The following is a 22,212-nucleotide window of genomic DNA, read 5'->3' as shown; positions in this document are numbered from 1 at the left end:
CTGTTGACTCTAGTCTCTCACTCTCCACTATCTCTTTCTCTACACTATCTCTGACTCTCCTCTAGCTCTGACTGTCCTGTAGCTCTGACTCTCCTCTAGCCCTGACTCTCCACTACCTATTACACTCCACTAGCTCTTACTCTCCACTAGCTCTGACTATCCTCTGTCTGATCCTCCACTACCTCTGACTCTACACTAGCTCTGACCTGCCACTTTCTCTTACACTCCACTAATTCTGACTTTATATGATACTCTGACTCTCCATTACCAATATACTTTGACTCTCCACTAGCTCTGACTCTTCACTACCTTTAACTCTGTATATATACTTTGACTCTTGTCTAGCTCTGACTCTATCTCTGACGCTGTATATATACACTGACTATCTCCTATCTTTCTGTATATATAGTCTGATCCTGCAATAGCACTGACTCTGTAAATCCTCTAACTCTATAAGCTCTGACTGTTACTTTTCTCCATTTTGCTTTCCCAGAAATGTTTCTGTTTGTCTTAATCATTTTTTCCTGTTTTACTTGTTGCTGTTTCTCAGAAAAGGTGTTTATTTAACAGGGAGTTTGTACCTGAGGCCGTGGTGCTATACTATACTATTAAGTTACTGCCTCTGGGCTTATTTCGGCTGTAAGGTCTATTTAAAAAAAAAAAAACTTTTATTGTGCTTTGTGTTGTTTTTGATTGGTTTTGCAGTAAAAGTGTCTCATTAATAATTGGTACAATTGAACAGATCTGATTATTCAGTCAGAGGGCAACTGTCAGGTCTTCACCTTACCTGTTAAAAGCTGTTTTGTGGTGTTTATCTCTCTGCTGGATGTCCTGCTGTTTATCTGTTTATTGTTTAACTGAACAAGCAATTTGATTAGACATAAATAGACATTTTTGCAGATATTTTTCTAGTGAAGTTTCATTCTTTGTAATTTAATAATAACTGAGGAACAAATGACTGATTAAGCTATGCATTCATATAAAACTCATATATATATATATAACAGGAACTTGCTGTTGTATATAAAAAAATGGTTAGTTTTATTATAAAAGTTTTGACATTAACTCTTTATATAAAGTTTCAGATCTGTTCCAAGACCACAAAATAGATTTTACGATATACAATTACAATTTCACTTTATTTATTAGTTTGTGTAGTTTAATAACGTTTATATCATGACAAAGTTTTACAGAGTTTTATTTGTGTGATCTCTTTTTTGTGATTTGTTGTTTCATGTCTAAAGTCCTAAAATCAATCCCCTCCTGCAGATTTTAACCCCTCTGCTCCCAAAAAAAACTCCACTCCACACTTTCCTTCAGCCCCACAACCCCAGTTCTTCCTCCTTCTCCTCCTCCTCCTTCTCTCTTTTTTAAACTCTAAGAGCAATGGACACTAAAGGAGGGACCCAGATGGACAGAAAGTTTTTTTCCTCCATGTGATTTTAGTCTTGAATGAATCTGCAGCGTCACGGTTCGGCCAGCAGCTTGTCACTGCCATGCATTCTTCTTGACTCAGCTTCTTTTTAAATAGCAGGCAGGCTTTTTAAATCTTCTGTAGAAACAGTTTTTAGCTTTCTTTTATTCTAAGCATTTAAGACTAAAAAATAAATGGTGAGAAATATGCAAAGGTAAACAGGACTTCTTGGTAAGTTCCTTATTTATTTATTTTTTTCCTTTTCCTTTTGCCCTTTAATGAGTCTTTAAGCACATGGTGCGTGTGTGTGTGTGTGTGTGTGTGTGTGTGAGCGAGTGAGTGAGTGAATGAATGTGAATGCGTGTGTATTCCTACTAGGGAAAGTGATTAACTCATCACTGCTGCAATTAGTCCAATACACATCGATTGCTGATAATCTGATCTTAACTCTCCGCTCCTGAGTGCTGTACTTTCTGCTGGATTTGTGTCGTTTATCGATGCGCGACTGTTTGTGTTTTTATTTACTCTCATTGTTTGCTGGTGTGAGTTGTAACACATTTGACCACTCACACACACGCAAACTGCGGGGGGCTTTATCCCGGAGCGTGTTGCGTTTTTCACCTTGTCACGTGCTTGATAAACATTAAAGAGACGTCAACTTAATTGCAGTTGCCTAAATAGTTAACACCGAAGTTAACACTTTCGGGGCACGTGGCAAAAAAAGAAAGGCATAGCTAAATAGCTTCATTACACGATGTCTGTAAATATGTATAAGACCCTAAATAGATTAGGTTTTGTTTCACATTTATAGGTTCTATATGTTAAAACATGGCTCTAAGCGCGTGACCGTTTGTGACGTCCTCTTTTTTGTACATCCTACATAGTAAAGTAGTGTGCGGTTTGGGACGTGGCCCCCAAGCATTTAACTCGTCGGGGGGGAAAAAATGCATGTGAGATTTTTTTTTAACAAGCCACGTGCTCCGAGTCGTGGCGTGTGCATTTCGTGATCTCATTCAGGTTTGTTCCTTTTTTTAATCTTATACAGCATAAAAAATTACTTTACACTGTTTTCATGCGCATGTTGTTTTTTTCGGTTTTCGCATATAAACTAGTAAGAGTTAAGTTTAGAAAACTTAGAAGTTGCACCCGGTGGTGGCAGTCTACATGTCTGGGGGGGGTATTAAGTGACAATGTAAAGATCACTGTGTAACGTAGCAACTTAAAACTGAAAGCTATCGTTGCACCTATTCTTTAAAACAATGTAAATAACTTAAAGCTGTAAATGTTAGATTTTTTTTAAAAAAAGAAACTTTCAGTTCGTGGAAGCATTCCATATTTTGATATTTCTATTTAAAACCGCGACTGGGTTTACAAAACTGTTCACTATAACGTAACAACAACATAGATACTAATAAAAATAATAATGGACTTTGTGCAAAGACTTGTGGTAAATTTTAGGCTACAGCTACCTCGGTGCTGGTTGTTTCAGTTCATTAGTCATGTTGTGTATCCAGGAAATTATAAAATAGCTATTTTTATTAGAAGAAATGACAAAATTCTTCTGTTTATAGCTACAGAAACATTCGTTCTGTTCTTCGCATACAGAACCGCATTATTACATTTTCTTAGTTTTAAGGAAAGAACATGCTGACTCTCACATGTTCCTAATGCTTAGTAATAAAACCATAATCTCCATATAGCAAACATTAAGGGTTATAAAGCCTGTAAGGATGTATATAGATGTACACAGACTACAACCTAACATGGATTTTTACAGTTTGGGATTTTTACAACAGTATGCTGATGTTATGAAGCTACATAGTTGTTATTGTTGTTATTATAAAGCTATATAGTTGTCTTTAAGAGTTTTTAGAAATATGTAGAGATTTAATGTAGCTGTGATTCTTCTGCTAAAGTCATTAACATCTATTGTTAATATTTTCCACTAGACAAATTGTCTAGATTTGCAGAAATAACCTGAATTAGTATTTAAATACACTTTATGATCAATAGAGAACATTTTAAAATATTTGTTGAATGGAACCGAATACAACTCACATAGCTCACTGAAATTCATCCTCACTGAAATATTTATTATACGACTGAAATAACGAAGCTCTAACGGAAGTGGTTCAGATGGATTTTTTTTTTTTGACGTAATACATGGCAGGAATCTAAATCTGTTACAAAAACCTTCCAAAAATGTTTAGTCTCTGTTTGGTAGCCCAGGCCACCAGTGAGCACAAATAGAGGTTTAGGAAGTTGTAAGCCAGGTCTGGACGTGTTTAGCTTTGTTGCTTTCTAATTCAGGTTCGTAGTAGCGTCTGTATTTGTGGCAGGTTGATGGTCACGATGGTTCAGCTAATTTTAGGCAGCCACTTCACCACAGACTGAAACAAGACTCTGAGCTCGAAAAGAGGCTCCAGGACGAAAGATGCTGCCTATTTTTAGAGAAGAAAGATCACATGCACATCTTATAAACTGAACATATTCCTGGGTTCATTCTCCAGACTGTTACACACCGAATTGTTTTATTACACATGTTACAAATGATCCGTGATAATAATCACACAATTTGCATGTTGTTAATGGTCATTTTTTTAATTATTATTTTTTAAATGTCATTTCTTTATTTATCTACATTTCAAGTGACACAAATTTCAAATCATGAGTGAAAATGATGCCTGACAAGGTGAAATGAACCTTCACACGTTTCCCACATATCACACGTATTACACGTAAAAAAAAAAACAACAAAAAAACAAGCCGCGTGTGAAATGCACGAGAGCGGAGACTCGGTGGAAGTGCACTAGGACATGAAAAGGATATGTAGTGCACTATATGTCCAGCAGGGAGGCGTGTGCATTACTACACACTAGACGGTATAAAATAATAGCCTTTTGTAGTGCACTACATGTCCAATCAGCATCGAGCCACGGCGTTTTTTCCTCTCTTGGTTTTTCTGTCTTTTTATTTTTTCTTAATAAACAGAAGTCGTTGTTCATTAAAAAAAAAATGCAGGCGTGCGTGAGATTTGCGTTATTAGAGCGAGCGCAAGACAGACTGTGTGGAATGTGCGGAGCTGCAGACAAAGGAGCACGCAAGCGCGCGCGCTGGTGCTGGTTCCGCGCGTGGGCAGACGCGCCATTACAAGCGCGCGGTTTGTCACACGTCTCACGAACAGCAGTGTGTGTGTGTCTGTGGGGTGTGGTGTGTATTCATCATAGCGGCTGTTCAATTGTGCTGATTAATCAGGAACTAATGCCACCATACAGACCTCCCTGAAGTTCCGTTATTTAGACTTAGGCACGCACGCGCGCACGTACGCCGTCACCACCGCCACTACATGCGCGCGCTTGCATGCAGGACATGTCCCATTATACTTATACATTACATCGATCTCAACCCCCTTTAAACTCCAAACACCGCGCTCATGTTTTCATCCCTAGTCATTCATTTCATTATTCAGTAGCAACACTGAAGCTAACAGCGGAAGAGGAACAAACGTCTGGAATTCAGTTTTAGTTCACCAGTCTGTCAGGTTTCTAAACGGTAATTACTAAATAATAACTAACCTCCATCAGCGAGTGCTCGTTACAGCAGTGACTTTGTAAATAAACATGAGTATAATAAGGAAAAAGGTCTCCAGCTGCTCCACAGACCCTACTTTAATTACCATAAAGGTTATTTTTTGGGGAATTTTTTTATTTTATTTCTTCTACCAGTTAAATTAGCATAAACATGCATAGCTAGTTCATATTTTCCACAACAAGAGTGTGTGTATGCTGATCAGTTGTCTTAACTCCAGAGAGTGGATTTCGGGTCCATATTTTCTAGACCATTTTTAGCCACAGATGAAAGTGGAAGTGTATGTAAATTGTTATACTTATAATTATAGTTATAATTACATTATAATGATATTAATAACGAGTCATTACTATTTAAATTAATTGAGGCACTCTAGTTGTCTTAGTTTGTGTTTATATTTAATTGGCTGTCAGTTGCTATGGTGAGAAACAGGATAGACCAATCAGGATCATGCATTTTTTTCTATTTCTGGTGTATATTAAGATGATGTTTAGCATATTATTATTATTATTATTATTATTATTATTATTATTAGTGTCATTTTAGATGGAAATAAATAGTAGCTTAGCCAGTGAGACACTTTTTTTAATTGATTATTTTATCCTGGTTCTCAAAATATTTCAGGTACAGATGTACCACTTCCTCAAGTATTCCACAAGCAAATCGAAGTTACTGCCTAGATTAATATGTATGGTAATTTGTCTTATCCTGGCTTAGATGTAATTCCTTGGACTTTTTAATCACTATGACATTATTGACTTTATCTGACACTGGATTTAAGGTTGCGGTGCCCTTTACCCTACACCTACATTCACACTGAGTACATGTGACAATGGAGATTTTCTCAGCTCCAGGCATATAATGTAAGATAAGAAAGATGCAACAAATCCATACAATATTCACAGCAGATTACTCAGACCAGTCCTGCAGTGTGTGGTCTGATGTTTCCTCAGTTACAACTTTAATTACATTCTGCAATGAATTTTTGATGTTCAGAAATGGAAGAAAAGTACGGAAGCCCAGAGAGGCCATGTGACATTATTTTTTTTGCTTTTGTTTTCTCATGATCGCGACTTAATTTTCTCGTGATCTCGAGATAACAAAAGTAGTTTTCTCGTGATCACGACTTAATTTTCTCGTGATCTCGAGATAACAAAAGTTGTTTTCTTGTGATCACGACATAATCAGAACCACAGTGAAGTTAGTCTGATATTCGGACATTAGACAGACATTCGGACTACATTCCTCAGTTATTCTAATTTCTTCTTAAATATACATATGGCATGCAGCATTGCAAACAGCATTTGTTTATTTATAAATAAAAATTGAATTAATTGATAGTATTAATTATGTATCATGTGAATTAATTTGCTATTATTAATTTATTTTTTAATAAAGAAAGTCATGTGACCCTGTGACCCAAATTTAGTACCAAAATGATCTACTTGAACACCTCCACAGGGTACACCTCTTTGCATCCCAAAAAATCTCTTTTTTTATTTTTATTTTAATTTTTATTTAAAAAAAAAAACACAATTTCTTCAATAGCTTCTAGGACATGTGACCCTGTGACCCCAAACTAGTACTAAAATAATCCACTTGGACACCTCCACAAGGTACACCTCTTTGTATCCCAAAGAATCTCTTCTTTTATTTTAATTTTAATTTTTAAAAAACACTATTTCTTCAATAGCTTCTAGGTCATGTCACCCTGTGACCCAGTGACCCAAAACTAGTACTAAAATGATCTAATTGGACACCTCCACAGGGTACACCTCTTTGTTATTCCAAAAATGTCTTCTTTAATTTTTATTTAAAAAAAAAAACACTATTTTTTTAATAGCTTCTAGGTCATGTGACCCTGTGACCCAAACCTAGTACCAAAATGATCTAATTGGACACCTCCACAAGGTACACCTCTTTGTATCCCAAAGAATCTCTTCTTTTATTTTAATTTTTATTAAAAAAAACCCCACTATTTCTTAAATATTAATATTTCTGTTTATTCTTTCCTCTTATACTGCAGTCCACCGGTGGCTGGAGAAGCTCTGAACTGAAATGGCTCCTGTGAAGCTGCTGAGGTCAGACTGGACCCTCGCTCTGTCATACAGAGAGATGATCTCCATCTCCTACGTCCACTCGATGCCTGGTCATACAGGTGAATGAGAATGAGCATCACCTTTCTTTCACAGTAGCAACATCTGCCACGGCTCTGCTGCTTTCCTTCCCTGTTTTCCCCTTATTCTTTAAAGCCCTCAGACTTTATGGACTCCCCTGTGCTGTGGTGACCTTCCTGTATCGTTTTGAATCCCTCATTTACACCAACAACCACCAGTCCCTGGCTGGAGAACAGAAGATTTCCCAGCATGCACAAGCCTCAGAATGGGCTCGCCCCCTCGGTACCAGACATATACGACTTCTCACTGGACGACAAGGACACCAAAGTGTTCCTCAGACCCGGGAGAGCGAGCATGGTGTCTCCTCTGAGCCAGTACATCCAAACTGAACACCAGCATGCAGGACTCTTCTCCATGCCCCAGGATCCTGTGAGGAAGAAGAGAAAAAGGTGTGGCGTATGTGGGCCCTGCATGCGCAATGAGAACTGCGGCACCTGTAACAGCTGCGTCAACAGAAAGGTCGCACATCAGATCTGTAAACTCAGGAAGTGTGAAGAACTCAAGAAGAGGAGGGTCACCTGGCAGGTAAGAGGCCCATCAGTCTCAGTGAAGGAGCAGTGAGTTGTTTAGAAAAATAACTAGGGACAGGGCTATGCATCAGCTTAGTTTGTGATGTCACAATTTCACAGATTGAATCAATCTTAATCCAGCTTGCAGATTAATAGAGATCAACAACACAGTAAACAGAGACTTTCAGCATAGCCAGCTAACTTAGCATAAGGTCTATTAGCTTGTTATAGACTTTATAGTTACTTTTATATAAACAAAGCAAGTAAAACTGAAATAATTTGCTATGGTCAGACAACAATAGGTATTAAAGTCTCTGAGAATATAAAAACTGAAGCGTCAATATTGAAATCCAAGTTAGCTAGTTGTTCAGTGAATTTGTGTTTTATAACATCAGCAGTTTTCTGTTTTTGGTAAGTGTTGTTTGTTCTCTGTCTGAGGTTTATTTGAATACAGTCACATTAACACACAAATTTTCTCACAATGGTCAATATTGCTAACATACACTATATTGCCAAAAGTATTCGCTCACCCATCCAAATAATCAGAATCAGGTGTTCCAATCACTTCCATGGCCACAGGTGTATAAAATCAAGCACCTAGGCATGCAGACTGTTTTTACAAACATTTGTGAAAGAATGGGTCGCTCTCAGGAGCTCAGTGAATTCCAGCGTGGAACTGTGATAGGATGCCACCTGTGCAACAAACCATGTGTGTCCTGTGGTTTCGAATTTCACTGCCGTCAGAATGTTTCAGAGTGAAAACACGTGAGCTAAAGGTTTCCTTGCACTCTTTAGACTTTCAAACGACTTGAACCCAAGCATCATTGCATTCTTGTCAAGTGAGAGAGATTCTTTCGGATTTTATACAAATTAAGTGGAAGCCGCAAGCGAAAATCCTTTCCCTTGTGCTAAGCTAAATCATTCATGACTTTACACACAAGTTGGGTCACGTGGGGACTTGAGGCGGCGTCACTTTTCCAATCTGTCGGTTTGTTTGATGACATCGAGTTTGTTGAAGCTAAAGGAAGGAAGCCCACATCTCGTCATAGATCCTCCATGCTTTTGATCTTTCTCTGAAACATTCCTCGTCTGTCCCGTCTAAACTTGTCCTCTGCACGTCCTGTTTGTCCTGAACTCCTTTACCTAGTGAGATCCTGTTCACTTCACAGCTTAGGTCTTGATCAACCTCAACCTGTGAATAATTGCTCTGTGAAGTGATCTTCGGCTCTCAGAATGTTGGTCATTAGCTATAGATGGGATCAGGTCTGTTTTGAGGGAAAAAACCCTATAAAACTGTTAACTTTTTTTTTGCTGAATTTAGCTTCCAGGTCTTTCTTTAAAGACTTTTTAGATGTTTAGAATTTTTGGCTTTCAAGGCAACATGGAGTTTTGATTGCAGCTTGACGTTAAGCTAAAAAAAGTGCCTTTAAGAACTGCTGCTCATGTTACGTCACAGGACACTGGGAGATCTGCCCTTTTCTGCACTCAGGAGCTCACTGACGGACGTGATGAGCTAGAGTCGCTCTGATTGACAGTGACTTGGACCATCCCTTCAGCATGGGGGTGATACACGAACACCATCTACTGCAGTCGATCCTAGGAATAGATAATAAACTTGAGTCAACTGAACAAAGCGCTCGACACGGCTCAAAACGTTTCAGAAGATTAGTAAGACATTTCCACCATGGAACCGTTTTAAAGTTACTGCATGATTAGCAAAACTTTTTAGTCAATACGAAACCTCGAGAGCAGGAGGCGTAAACTGAGTAAAACTTGAGTGGCTTTCTTTTCCTGGTAAAGATGCGAGCTGCAGCTTTCTGAATTAGTTTCTGAATTAGTTGATGCTCATTTAAAATAAACACATCTCCAGAAAACACAGTGACGATGAATTCGAGACCAAATCGGAATTCAGATCAGCATTTCCACTTCAAAGGTGGTGATTAACACCAAACCTTCTTACAGACAGGATGAAGACACAAGTTGGTAAAATTATCACCACACCATAGAGATTCAACACCATGAGTCAGTTATCTTTATTTATAGTTTTGTTTCCAAGGTTTTCGCTGTTGTAGCTTTGAAGTTTGTCCTATGATGTAAAGAATTCCCCTTGATTTGGATTGTAGAGTGATGTCACAACGAAAAAACGGATGCTGTTGATGAGTCTGTAGAAGTCTGAGTCACTGTGTGTTTTCATGCAGCTCATCTTCTCCCAAAGCCACTGAACCAGATGGTGAAGCCTTTGTTTGGCTGTTTGCTTTGAGCTGTTTGTTGAGTGGCAGTTGTGCGTGCGTGTGTGTGTGTGTACGGAGTGGTTGCTATGTTAGAAACAGCCAACACACATATAGTCGAGCACACTTTGACTGAAAACACTTTTTAGCTCTAAATCCTGAGAGGAACCTGTGCAGGATTAGCTCACTTTGCTAACACAGCGTGCTCTTATTTTTGTTGTCGCAGCACTAAACACGCGCGTGCAAACTGTTGATACTTGGCTTTAAAGGTCTGGTTTATTAAACACAGATTAAGTCTTGTGTTGGAGAAACCAGTCCTGGATTTAACTTTGTGTCTTGTAAACAAACCAGTTGTGATTTTGTGTTTAAAGCAATAAGAGAAAAAGAGAAAGCCAGAAGAGAATTTTCCTCCTGTTGATTATCTTCAGCATCGAACTGAGTGTTTGATCTAAATTGTTCAGAAGTAACAATCCCAAGGGATGAGTAAACTACACATTCACAGAAACAGAGCAACATACAGGTGACTTTTTACCTGCTGCAGCTCTGACAGTCAGGCAACTGTGATGAAAAGTTTGTAAAATTTTAGAAAAAATTATTTCAGAATTTTAAGAAAATTCTTTCAGGTGCAGAAAAGAGCTTGAACAATCAGCTGAGCTTTCTTTCTTTCCTTCATTTTCAGTCTCACGTTCATTCCTTCTCTTTCATTTTTTTCTTTTCTATTCTTTCATTCTCTTTCTTTCTTTCTTTCTTTCTTTCTTTCTTTCTTTCTTTCTTTCTTTCTTTCTTTCTCCCATTTTACTATATACTTGTTTATTTATTTACTTTCTTACATACATAAACTATTACCTTCAAACTAATCCAGGTCTCTTCCCCACCCCATGCCCGGTATTTCTGGTATTCTGGATCCAGCTGTTTCCTGATGTGGTTATTGAATAAGAATGAATGAATAATCACTGCATTAACTTAACACCATATTCTGGAGTTAATTCTTCGCACCAGGACTGAAACTACTTTCCTTTATTTGTTTTACTGCTGCATTTTTCCCCCCAAGTGAATGTAGTTTTGCTCAGTTGAAGTTTTTACTTGTTTTTTATAAGACTTAATTTATCAACCTGGAAGATTAGGAATAAAAGAACATGTTAAGTTGCTGTTGTTTAGTTGTTTAGTTGTTCAGGTTTCAGTCCTGAGTTTTTATTGTCTTTTTGTATCCCGAAACTTTCGGCCTAATTGGCTTCGTCTTGAACGGCTTAGCGTTAAAGGTTGGTGCTCAGCAGTGCCGAATTCCTCCCACCTGCTCTGTGTGCACTGCAGCCTGACCTCTGACCTCCGGAGGCGCTCCCGTGACTCATATGGGAGTCGACCCAAGACACAAAGAGCTCTCCTCTTTGTCTCTTCCCTTTATCCCGAGCTTCTCATTTCTCCATTCATTCATTTACTCTGTTATTTATTCATCGTTTTACACCAACATTTGTCTGTGATTACAGTCTTAGCAGAGCTTTCTCTCTGTTTTTAATCCTTTTGTTCCATTTTCCTTTCTCTCTACCACTTTTGTTCTTATTCTTTCTTTCTATCAGTTTTCTTTTGTTCTGTCTTCTTTTTCTTTTCTAACTTTTTTCACTTTACTATATTTCTATTTTTCCATTTCATTCTTTCTTTCTGCTTTCTTCCCCATCATAAGTTTCTCAGTTCTTTCTTTCTTTCTTTCTTTCTTTCTTTCTTTCTTTCTTTCTTTCTTTCTTTCTTTCTTTCTTTCTTTCTTTCTTTCTTTCTTTCTTTCTTTCTTTCTTTCTTTGTCAGGCATTTTAATTAAATTTACTGTCTAATTTATACTCCAGTTTTCTTTCTCTCTGTTTTTTCCTTTTGCTCTTTTTGTCTTCTTTCTTTCTTTCTAGTTAAAATGTGCAGTTTCTTTTTTGAGAAATTAAAGAAATGTGGAGCTTTTTTTAAGGAAAGTGTGTGGAATGTAGAGAATGAGGATGAAGCTGGATGAGTAAACAGGACAGAAACTGAGTGTAAATACAAACAGGACTGATGACTTCAGGAAAGCTGGGGTGGTGTTGGGTGGAGGAGGAAGGAACCCATCCTTCTACACGTGTCTCCTGTTTGTGTGTGTGTTTGTGTGTGTGTGTGTGTGCGTGTGTGTGAGAACCCCGGTCACAGAGATGTTGGGACTCCTATCCTCATATCCTCCAAATCCATATTTATTTTCAGATTTAATGCCTTTCTAGAAAAAAGCCTTACCGTATATATGGAGTAATAAAAAGGTATATGAAAGCTGGAACAGTGATCCAGGTGTAGATTTAAAAGAAGATTCTGACATCTATATCCTCTAAATACTGAGTAACAAGTGCTTTTAGGGCAAACGTTTATGGAGTCTCAGTATCTTAAATATCACACACTGTTTAAATATTTGTGTGTGTAATGAAGATATGAAGCTCTGCCCTTCCCCCACTCACACCTCCTCACTCCACTGACCTGAAAGGGCAACATACACACACACACACACATACACACAGTGCCAAGTCTTTTAATTTTACAAAAATGCAGATTATTCACATGAATAAATGTTGGACCTTATTTCAGCGTAACTTCTTTATTAAGATTTCAATTGAAATCTAACGTTCTAAAGTGCAGAGGTCATTACTTAGGTCATTACTAAGATTTCATTACTTTAATTCAGTTCATTAAACATTTAAAACAAAGACAAAATTCAGAAATGAAAGAGGAAATGGTGTTGAGTTAAAGTGTCTCTTTTTGTCTTTGACCCCAAACACCAAAATCTTTCTTTTATTTTGGTCTTTATTGAGAAATTTCTTTTAATGTTACATGAAGTATCTGAAGCAGAGGAGCGTTAGTCTGAATGATGGTGTTGCTCTTTTGATGCTTATTTCTTCATTAATGTGAGAATAATTTATTGAAATCACCTTCATGAGGCAACAGAAACTATTAGAAATGATATAACTTATTTTGAGCCTTTGGACAACCAAAAAAAAAAAGTTTAGTTTTTGGTAATAATTATTCCATCATTTTACGACTTTTACGTTACAAGTATTTTTATTCGACGAGATTCAGCGTCTGATCTCAGATCGGTTTTAGTGTTCTTTCTAGCTCATTAGTAGCGAGTGCGGTGGTCAGAAAGGCCATATTTCATTGTCCCCTTCCCCTGACCCCTGCAATCCCCTGCTGCCTGACTCCCTGTCACCTAGCAACCACATCTCATTATATCCCTGAACTCACCAACCACGGTTCAGCAAAGCAAACTGCACTCATGCTGTGCACTCAATAATGCTAATGATGCTAAAACCAGTTACTGTGCGTCACTCAGAGCATCGATTACACACACTGCGAGTGTGATGCTCTCAATAGCTGCTTTACACAAGAGCTTTCATTTGAACTTTAAGAAATTTATTTCATTAAACTGTGTTTAAACCAGTACGTTAAAGTCTACTTGACATCATATCTGTGTGGTTAAAGATCTCTGAGCGCTCAGAATCGGGTTCTCTGTGATGATAAGGGGAGGGAGAACCTTTTTAAGCACCAAGTATTAAGTACTTGGAACCCTGTTGTTATAATTATAACTGATATTATGTTTAGAAGAACAGAGATTGGTTTATTTAAAATCTCGACACACATCCCTCATGGGGAACACAGCATTACAGTGCAAACAGAGCTCAGTTGACATGTCTGAGATGATCCAAAGCATAAATCTGTCCTTTATTTGGTTTCTCATCTTGCCAGGTACCATGAGAACAAAAATGGCGGAACAGATTGATTGGTCAAGCATGATTGTCCTGATCACCTCTCAGGCTACATTAACATGTTGTGTCTGTTTTTTTCCTCGCTGTAACATTACCTGATCACGATTGCACTCAACATTCTCTCTAGTTTCCTCGAGATGAACCTCTAGGCTCTATCTCAGGGTTTGTGACAAAGAGCATCACTTTGCTGGTGTTCAGAGAAACCTTCAGAGAAAGTTATGCAATGAGAAACAGGAAGTGAGCATATAGTTCTGTATTTGGGGCAAGTATCATACTGTGCTGTTTGCTGGTCATGTGTTGATTCTAAATTTTTAAGGTGCAGTTTTATTTTTAAGCAGTTGTACAAAATGGATTAGTCTGTAGTCTTAATTTAGTTGGACAACTCCAACGGTCTACAGCGCTCAGTGAGGGGGAGCAGTGAGACAGTGAATATGCATGACTGTGTACGGGACATCTGTTTTGTCTGGGTGGGAGAGTGAAGTGTCTGTGGGAGTGTGTGCGCTTGTGTGAGAGAGAGACTCTGAATAGGTGTGTGGATTTGGAGGCTTTAGTCAGACCATTGTTGGAGTAGTGGGAGGCGGAGAGGGTTAATTAGGATCATTAATTCTGCTGTTATTAGAGCAATGCTCAATCTCACACACACACACACAAATGCAGGTGCAAGTTCTCACAACTCTTTAGCGATGCAGCCTTAATGATCCCTCTGTAGGGATCATGTGAAACAGTGTGTTGACTGACTGTGTGTGTGTGATTACTGTATTCAGACTGCCTGATGGAGGTTTGCTGATGTGCTTGTTTGAGCCTGTCAGAAGAGACCAGGTGTGTTTGTGGTCTTTGCATTTTAAAGCGCACTTATATATCACATGATCATGGTGCTATGATCCTGTATTTTCATGAACATTGGTGCAGGAAGTGACCTAGAATCAGAGCGACACAAGTGTAAAAAGGGGTGGAGTTTGCACCCATACATTATCCATCAAATCAGCATGTCTCGTTATCATACATCATTTCATCATTATGGTGCATGACTGGATTATGGATTTTGCAACTTTAGTGTAAAGTAGGGTTAAAAGTATACTAGTTCACTGGTGACTGATATCAGACAAAAACAGAGATGCAGCAGCATCATTACCATACAGCAACATAACAACCAGAGCATCAGCACCTGTGCTATTTCACATGAGGAAAAACTATCATTAGTAAATTACACAAAATTCTTGGGCACAAAATTAAAGCTGCATCCTTTAATTTTGATCAAGATAATCCTTGTCCTATTGTTCTTGTCTTTTGTATGTCTGTTTCCATTTCATATGACAATGTTGACAAACAACTATCTGATCTTATAACAGATTAAATAGATGAAGTAACATGATCTTAAGATCAACTTGGTAAAATCCCTGTCTGGAGCCTCAATCAACAACAACCTCACTGTAAAGCTTGACTCAACCATACTCAAGCCAGCACAACCAGTAACCCTTTAATGACCACCTGAACAGACCACATTACAAAAACTGCACAGTCCTGTAGGTTCATTGTTTAGAACATCAAGGAATTCAGACCCTATCTAATCCATAATGCAGCACAGCAACTAGTCCGGGCTTTTGTTATCTCAAAACTGGTCTACTGCAACACATTACTCTCGGGCCTCCCAGCCTTCTCTATCAAACCCCTTCAGATTATTCAGAATGAGGCACCTTGTTTTCAACCAACCTAAAAGGACTCGCATCACACCGGGTTTTGTCTCCCTCCACTGGCTTCCTGTAGTTGCCCACATCAAATTCAAGACCTTGATGGCTCAGGTAGAATACCTTGTTTAGAACACCACCTCATTACACCACACTCTCCTTGAGGTTTACGTTCTTAATGTTCCTGCAACCTGCAGTCAGTTAATGACTCAGTAAAGCATGAGGTCTCTTTCCAGAATCTTCAAACGGACAGCAGAAGTCAGCGCTATCTTCAAAAAACAGCTAATGACCCACCTCTTCCATGAACACTTAACTAACCCCTGACTTTGTCACCACAGAAAAAAGAGGTGGTGCCTTGTATCAGCTGCAGAAATCTTCTCAATTCTATAAGAGTAGAAAGAAATCTGTAGCATGTTTATGAAACTGTATCAATTGGTTAGATTTTATTTGTGTCATGACTTAAGAACTGGTCAGCAGGTGTTGAACATGTTCACTCTGTTAAGTTTTATTACTCAGGGGTTGTTCTGTAGAGTTGCCTTCTACATTGGATTGGAGAGAAGATGCTGTCCTGAATGTCGTTGATCGGACAGAAACAGATGTCCCTCCTACAATGGATTGAGTGAGCGTTTGATGTTGGACCTTGTTGGATCTTGGTGCTCAGAGTCCACATGGATGGTCTTTGCTAGCCACCAGTGGTCATCTTGCACCACATCTCCTTCCTCTGTGCTGTCAAGAGCAATTTGTGTAATGATGCCTTCAGGACCTTTCAGTTCTTCCGTCTCCTCCCCCATCAACTCGTCTGCTTCCTCCATCAGCAGGGCCACAGGACCTTTTCGTTTCTTCTGTAGCCCTCACATAAAGAGAAATGTTTGAATGTTTGTGGGACAAACACATGATACTTTTACATGTCATCTTCCTCAGTGACATACAGCTGAACAACATTCAGCCTTTCTGAGATCTTCTCATAAAACTGTTTTCAAGCTGTCCCTTCATTCCCTTGCAGAACCAGTTTGGTTTTCTGCTCATTTGCCTGTTCCTCCAATGGCTTCTGGGGCAAAATGTAACTTGAAACCTGTGCTCTAATTTAGTGATGATCACAGCACCTGATGATCTGAGAACCTGAAGCATGATAGTGACACAGACATGTCTTGCTATTAGGTGCTGTAACATAGCAGAGATGTAACTGAGAAACTGGGGTATACAGTTTGGTTTCTCTTGATGAAACCAATGTGGAGATTCATCACTGAATCATAATTCATTGAAGCCAATAATCATGAAAGAACGTTAGGATGTTTTCACATATTCTTCTGTCATTTGTCAACTCTCTCAGCTTGCAACTAAACATAAAACCTAACACAGTTCAAAAATTGGTTACTTTTCCATCCTAAACATGATGTACAGTGAAGCCATTGTGTTGTTTTCCTCAGCTGAAGCTTCCTCATTACACATGTGCATAAAGGGGAGATTGTGTTGATATGTTACAGCTGTGACGGCAGAGACTAAAACATTGTTTAATATATAAGAATAAGAATTTTAAAAAATGACCAGTTCATGTGTCCTTATGTTGCATTCAGCATGAGCAGGAAGCAGGAAAGGAGGTCCCCAGAGCTGTAGCTGACAATTACATTGCTTTTATTCAGGATTATATAAAAATATGATGATGAGTATTGAGTTGATGTAAAGTGAGGACACAGTTTGCTATGTAAACTATGATATCTGGTGGAGCCCTGCATTTCATTTTAAATCTATATTTATGGAATTGTTGCATTTTTAAAGTATTTGTTTGGATTTTTGACCTAGAGCAGGTATTTACAAGAAATGAAATTATTTAAAAATATATAAAATCAATGCTCTAGGTATGGAGATTTCCTTTCGTTGTAACTAAGTATTATATATAGTACTTATATATAGTTTTTTTAATTTATTATAGGAGGAAATGTTTTGTCCCTTATCTCAAGAATGGGCTGTTAGCCAGCGAGGTTGCAGCTTTTCTTCATCACTCCAGTCATGTTAATTCTCTTTTCTGTTTTAAGCTTTTCCATGTCTTTGCCAGCTTTTGCTAGTGAACTCAGTCTGTCCGTCCACTTTGTTGGCAGGATGATCCCCGGTTTGAGGGAAACAGCAGAGTACAGACTTCAGTTTTTCTCCAGGACACACACACAAGAAGCATGCGTTAACATTAACGTTGAATGTCGGGTTTATTTTGTAGCATCGTACTTTGCGAGAGTGGGAGAATAGTTTCAGTGCTCGACAGCACAACCTCCCAACACCTCGTGGTTCCTGCAAGCTCAACCACGTGCACACACACACACACACACACACACACACACACACACACACGCTGACTCGTATGACGTTTCTGGAGTTCCCACGCTGCGTAACAACTGCTGCGTCACCAAACCACTCTTTTTTTCCTCTCTCCAAGACTGCCTACTCATAGTGCGCCATCTTCAACCTCTCTTTCTCTCTCCTCTCGCTCTCTCTCTCTTTTTATATCGCTTTCTTTCTTTTTCTTCTTCCTGTGCCTTTGTGACTTTTATCTCCTCTGTTGGTTCTCTTGCTTTCTCTTCTGCTTCGCTGTGGTCATGACTGAAGTGTGCTCTAATGTAACATTTAGCGGATGAGTGGGTCTGTTGGTCGCTGTGTTTTCTGCACACTGTTCCTTTGCTTCTCTGCCGTGTAGAAATCGTTCGGTCCTTGGATTTGGAGGTGCACTTCGCTGTTTGCGTGTGAGATTCGGGATTCGAAAGACTGTCACTTGGAACTCGCACCCAGTGACCCATTGTTTTTTAAACTGGTGTCCGATCTCTGAGTTATATAATTACTCTGTTTATTACTCGAGGCTGGGTAAACCTTGCCCTGGATTTAGACCCAAACATGCAGCTTGTGGTCATGTGACAAGCCGTTTTAGTAGATGATTAACAAAATAATGAACATGCCAGGTCAGCTGACTTGTATTTCCAAATGGGAATGACTCAGCTGTGTTATTTATCTTCAGGTCAGCGTAATAAAATACAGAATACAGAAAAATAGATGCGCAATTACATTAGGTCTGTTTTTGGCCACTGATTTGGTGTAATGAGGTATGTCAGCTGTGGTGTGCTTTGTGTTTCGCTGTCACTGACTTTCAGTGGTTATACTGCATTCCAGGCCGACTTGTGTGTGTGTGTGCGCATGTACGTGCACACCAGAGCTCAGTGCAGTCCAGTCCGGCTGTTGCAAACTCCCGAGACACAGATGGTCGCTGGTGATAGCACATACCAGAGGCATTGTTTAGGACAGGCAAGCCAGAGGAGATAATTGACAGGCTGAGAGAGAGAGAGAGATGCCCCTCCCCCAGCATAGGCTCACAGCCGCACACTATGTGTACACACACGTGCCCCCCTTCTCCTTTCTGTTCACCCAACCCCCTTCTTCTTGTCCATCCTTCTTTCTCTCTCTCTTATTCTCTTTCTCATTTTCTCTCTATGTCTCTCGTCCTCTTCCCCTCCTCCATGTCTGTGGTTCACCCTAGCAGCAGAATCGACAATGGGCTCTGATTGGTGGCTCGACTCTTGCGTGTATGCGTGTAGGAGTGTGTGTGTGTGTAGGAAGGGGGGGCATTCACATCAGTTAGCTAGAGAGAGACAGAAGGAAAGGGGAAACAGAGAAAGAGAGAGAGAGAGAGAGAGAGAGAGAGGGGGGGGGTTGTGTGTGTATATCTGTGTATTACTGTGTCTCTGTGTGAGTGTGTGTGTAGAGTGCAGTGCCGATAGTGATCACATGGGCTTTAAATAAAACCCTCCTGTGTGTATGCGCTCGACCCGCAAAGGGGAGGAAGTGAGAGAGAGAGAGAGAGAGACAGAGAGAGCGAGAAAGAAAAAGAGAGAGAAAGAACGAGGGAAGGAGAGAGAAGGAACGAGTGAACACACGAACAGGATCAAAAAATTTTAAAAGCACAAGATGGCTTCCTGAATGGACAGAAAAAGAGAGTGATAGAGGAAAAAATAAGAAAGGGAAAGATCGAAAGACAGAAAGCGAGAGATAGCTGAGAGGCTTTTGATGGGGATACGACTAGCTGGTGGTGAGAAGAAAGCAGCAGCAGGACTGAGAGGGTAAATATTTGTCAGATTTGAGACACTGCCCAGTTGTACGTGTGTATGTGGTGGAGGGCTGGAGGGGGTAGTGGTGGTGGTGGTGGTGTGTGTGTGTGTGTGTGTGGGGGGGGTTAATTTGTTGGGGGGGTGGCACAGCAAAGATTGAACAGGAGAATAACCAGATGGTGTGTGTTGGGGTTAAAAACTATTGTTCATCATGCTGTTATAAATTCTTAAATACTGTTAGTTTACATGATATATATGTCTTTGCCCAGTAAGCATTCAGATTATTTCTGTTACAGACTACATAACCAGAAAAAACAAAAAAAAAAACAATAAGTGAGATTCAGTGACTGATCAAAATGAGATAAAAGCTGAGTGGGTAGCTTACATAATTATCTGAAGGCTCTTTCTGAGTCACATCATGGCAGCAGATCTTCTCTGGAGGTCAAATGATGATTCACATGTTATATTTTTTTAAATCAAATCTTAAAAAAATCTTTATTGAGATTACACAAAGAGTTACGTTTCTGTTATAGTTATCACTGCATCTCACTAATCGTTAGTCTCTTCCTCTTTCTTCTTCTTTTCTTCCTCACTGACCGGATTAGACAGTGGACCATTCTGACGACGGTATAAGAGCACACACCTTAACCCCCAACCTGGCCACAGAGGTGAGTGTGTGCATGCCCATACTTCTGTATCATATTAACATTTTATGGTATTTTTCAAGGCTACGATGAGTTTCGGTGACCTTTGGAGGTTCTGAGATATTTCAAGTGTGATTTAATCTGTGTGACTTGCTTCACTGATGAACAGCTGTAGACAGACACCTGTGAATTGCAGGTGCTGCACCATCTTGGCTTTTGTGGGCTTCGTGTCAAAGACAAATGAAAAGTGAACAATCTCCTAGTGCTATGCAGAGTACCGAAGCAGAATGCCCGCTCAGTTGGCATGGTGTCGGAGAGAACGCCGGTGCTGTTTTGATTGGGCTCTAGCAGGCCCCGGTTTAAAGAGCCCCGCGCTCGGTGCTTATTGGAGGACAAAGTGAGCGAGGGAAAGAGGAAGAGCGAAAGAGAGGCGTGAGCGTACCCTGGCCAAGAGAGAATAGCAGAAGGCCTCACTCTATTCCTCTCTCAATTTTTCTCTCTCCCTTTCTTTCCTTTTATATCTCTCTCTCACAAATTGCAAGAGGAAGGCGGGGTCACCAAAGTTTCCCAGTCATTTGAGGTAACGGGAGTACAGATGCATGCGCATGCGCAGTGCTAAGCACGTGGTAGATTGTTTATGAACTGGAGTAACCTGTAGCATGGCTATTCCGGGCCTTGACAGCTCAGACGGCGGCATCCCGCTAACATTCTGTGTTACGTTTTCCGTCGCTCTGCTGTCTATTTTAGTCTACTGGCGAAAACATACGACAACTTATTATTGTTAAATATTATGGATATTACAGATTTTTTTTATTAGAAAGTTATTCTCCATCTCTCAGGGCTCTGTTTCAGTGGTTGTAACTCTAGCTAAAAGTGCAGTCATCTGACTGTGACTCTTAAACAACAAATCATCCTCGTGAGCCTTACTGAAGATCATCAAGTTTGAATCTGATTTGGTTTCCAGACTAACTGACCTTGTTAATGTTTAATGTCGGATAGTTTTCCTCCTCCAACCTTGTAGCTGACCTCTGAATGTTTGTGTATGGGCTCTGTTATAGTAATGGCTTATATGACTAAATAGATAACACTTAAACTCGGCCACAGTGGTTTTGTGACACACAAAAATCAACACGCATATGTGTGTGCAAGCCTCTAGTTTCCAATGTTGACAAACTCCTACTTGTGGCGTATGATTAAGCCAGTGCTCTCTCATCAAAGTTATATGACTGAAAAAAATACTTATAGATATAATAACTTGATAAGGCAATATCACAACACATATCACTCCAGTACATACAAGCTTGACTGTTTGAGTCTTTTGCTTAAAGGCTTTGCAGGTTTTACCCTATGAACATAGAGGTCTTTAATAAAGCACTTATTTAAATATTCAGGATCAAAGAGACTGGGATACAAAGCACTAGCTATTATTTAAAAGCACCATTGTGCATCTTCTGCTTTTGTCTGTAGAACTACTAGAATCTTCGGATTAACAAATGAAAAGATAAACATATATCTGTCTTTCTATTGGTATATTTCTATTACAGGGTGTGGATGTTTTTGTCTTTGCCTTCTATGTGAAGTCTTTGAGAATGTTACACCCTACAGATGGCTGAAAATCATTATGTTGCTCCTTGAACCAGAGAATTGAAGTCATTTCAGTTTCCTTGCTCTCTCTCTCTCTTTTACATCTCATTTGTTGGTATCTAAAATGACTTCAGGTACATTTCAAGCACAGAGACACTGTGTTTCCACCAACATGACGAAAAACAAGTACATTTTTATAGGAAGAGTAAACAGAGCTGCTGAGAAGCATGAGGGTTGAAGGTATCATTAATGCTCAGCAATGTCAGCTTTCAGTCATGAATTGTATAGATTTTTGTTCCACTTAGTCAGCAATTCATATATATATATATATATATATATATATATATATATATATATATATATATATATAAATCCCCACGCCTGGCTTTTACGAGAACGTCAAGTTGTTTTGGCTCACGTCAAATCCATTGGAGTTGCGAGAATTGTGTACAATAAATGCAGTGTATTTTCATTAAATCGAAAGCTGGAGTACCACATTAAAGGGCCAGTGGAAAGTGTTTCGTAATGTTTTTTTTCTCTCCT

At 39.2% G+C, this 22,212-nt stretch overlaps 1 protein-coding gene across 2 annotated transcripts in view; it reads left to right on the top strand.

Annotated features, from left to right (window-relative positions):
* Positions 1-7,056: 7,056 nt before the first annotated feature.
* Positions 7,057-22,212, top strand: part of tet3 (tet methylcytosine dioxygenase 3) — a 42,762-nt gene continuing 27,606 nt past the window's right edge. The window contains exons 1-2 of one of the 2 annotated variants that reach the window (XM_058374422.1): positions 7,057-7,704; positions 20,047-20,109. In XM_058374422.1, the coding sequence (XP_058230405.1) occupies positions 7,369-7,704; positions 20,047-20,109 (399 nt within the window). In that variant the 5' untranslated portion in view covers positions 7,057-7,368. Of the gene's footprint in view, positions 7,705-19,025; positions 19,454-20,046; positions 20,110-22,212 lie in introns of those variants that run through there. The other variant, XM_058374424.1, reaches the window with a different exon arrangement.

This window comes from Hemibagrus wyckioides, linkage group LG22, assembly GCF_019097595.1.
Source record: "Hemibagrus wyckioides isolate EC202008001 linkage group LG22, SWU_Hwy_1.0, whole genome shotgun sequence".
Classification (NCBI taxonomy): Eukaryota; Metazoa; Chordata; class Actinopteri; order Siluriformes; family Bagridae; genus Hemibagrus; species Hemibagrus wyckioides.
Note: the sequence above shows the minus strand (reverse complement) of the source record. Positions and strands in the feature narration are given on the sequence as shown.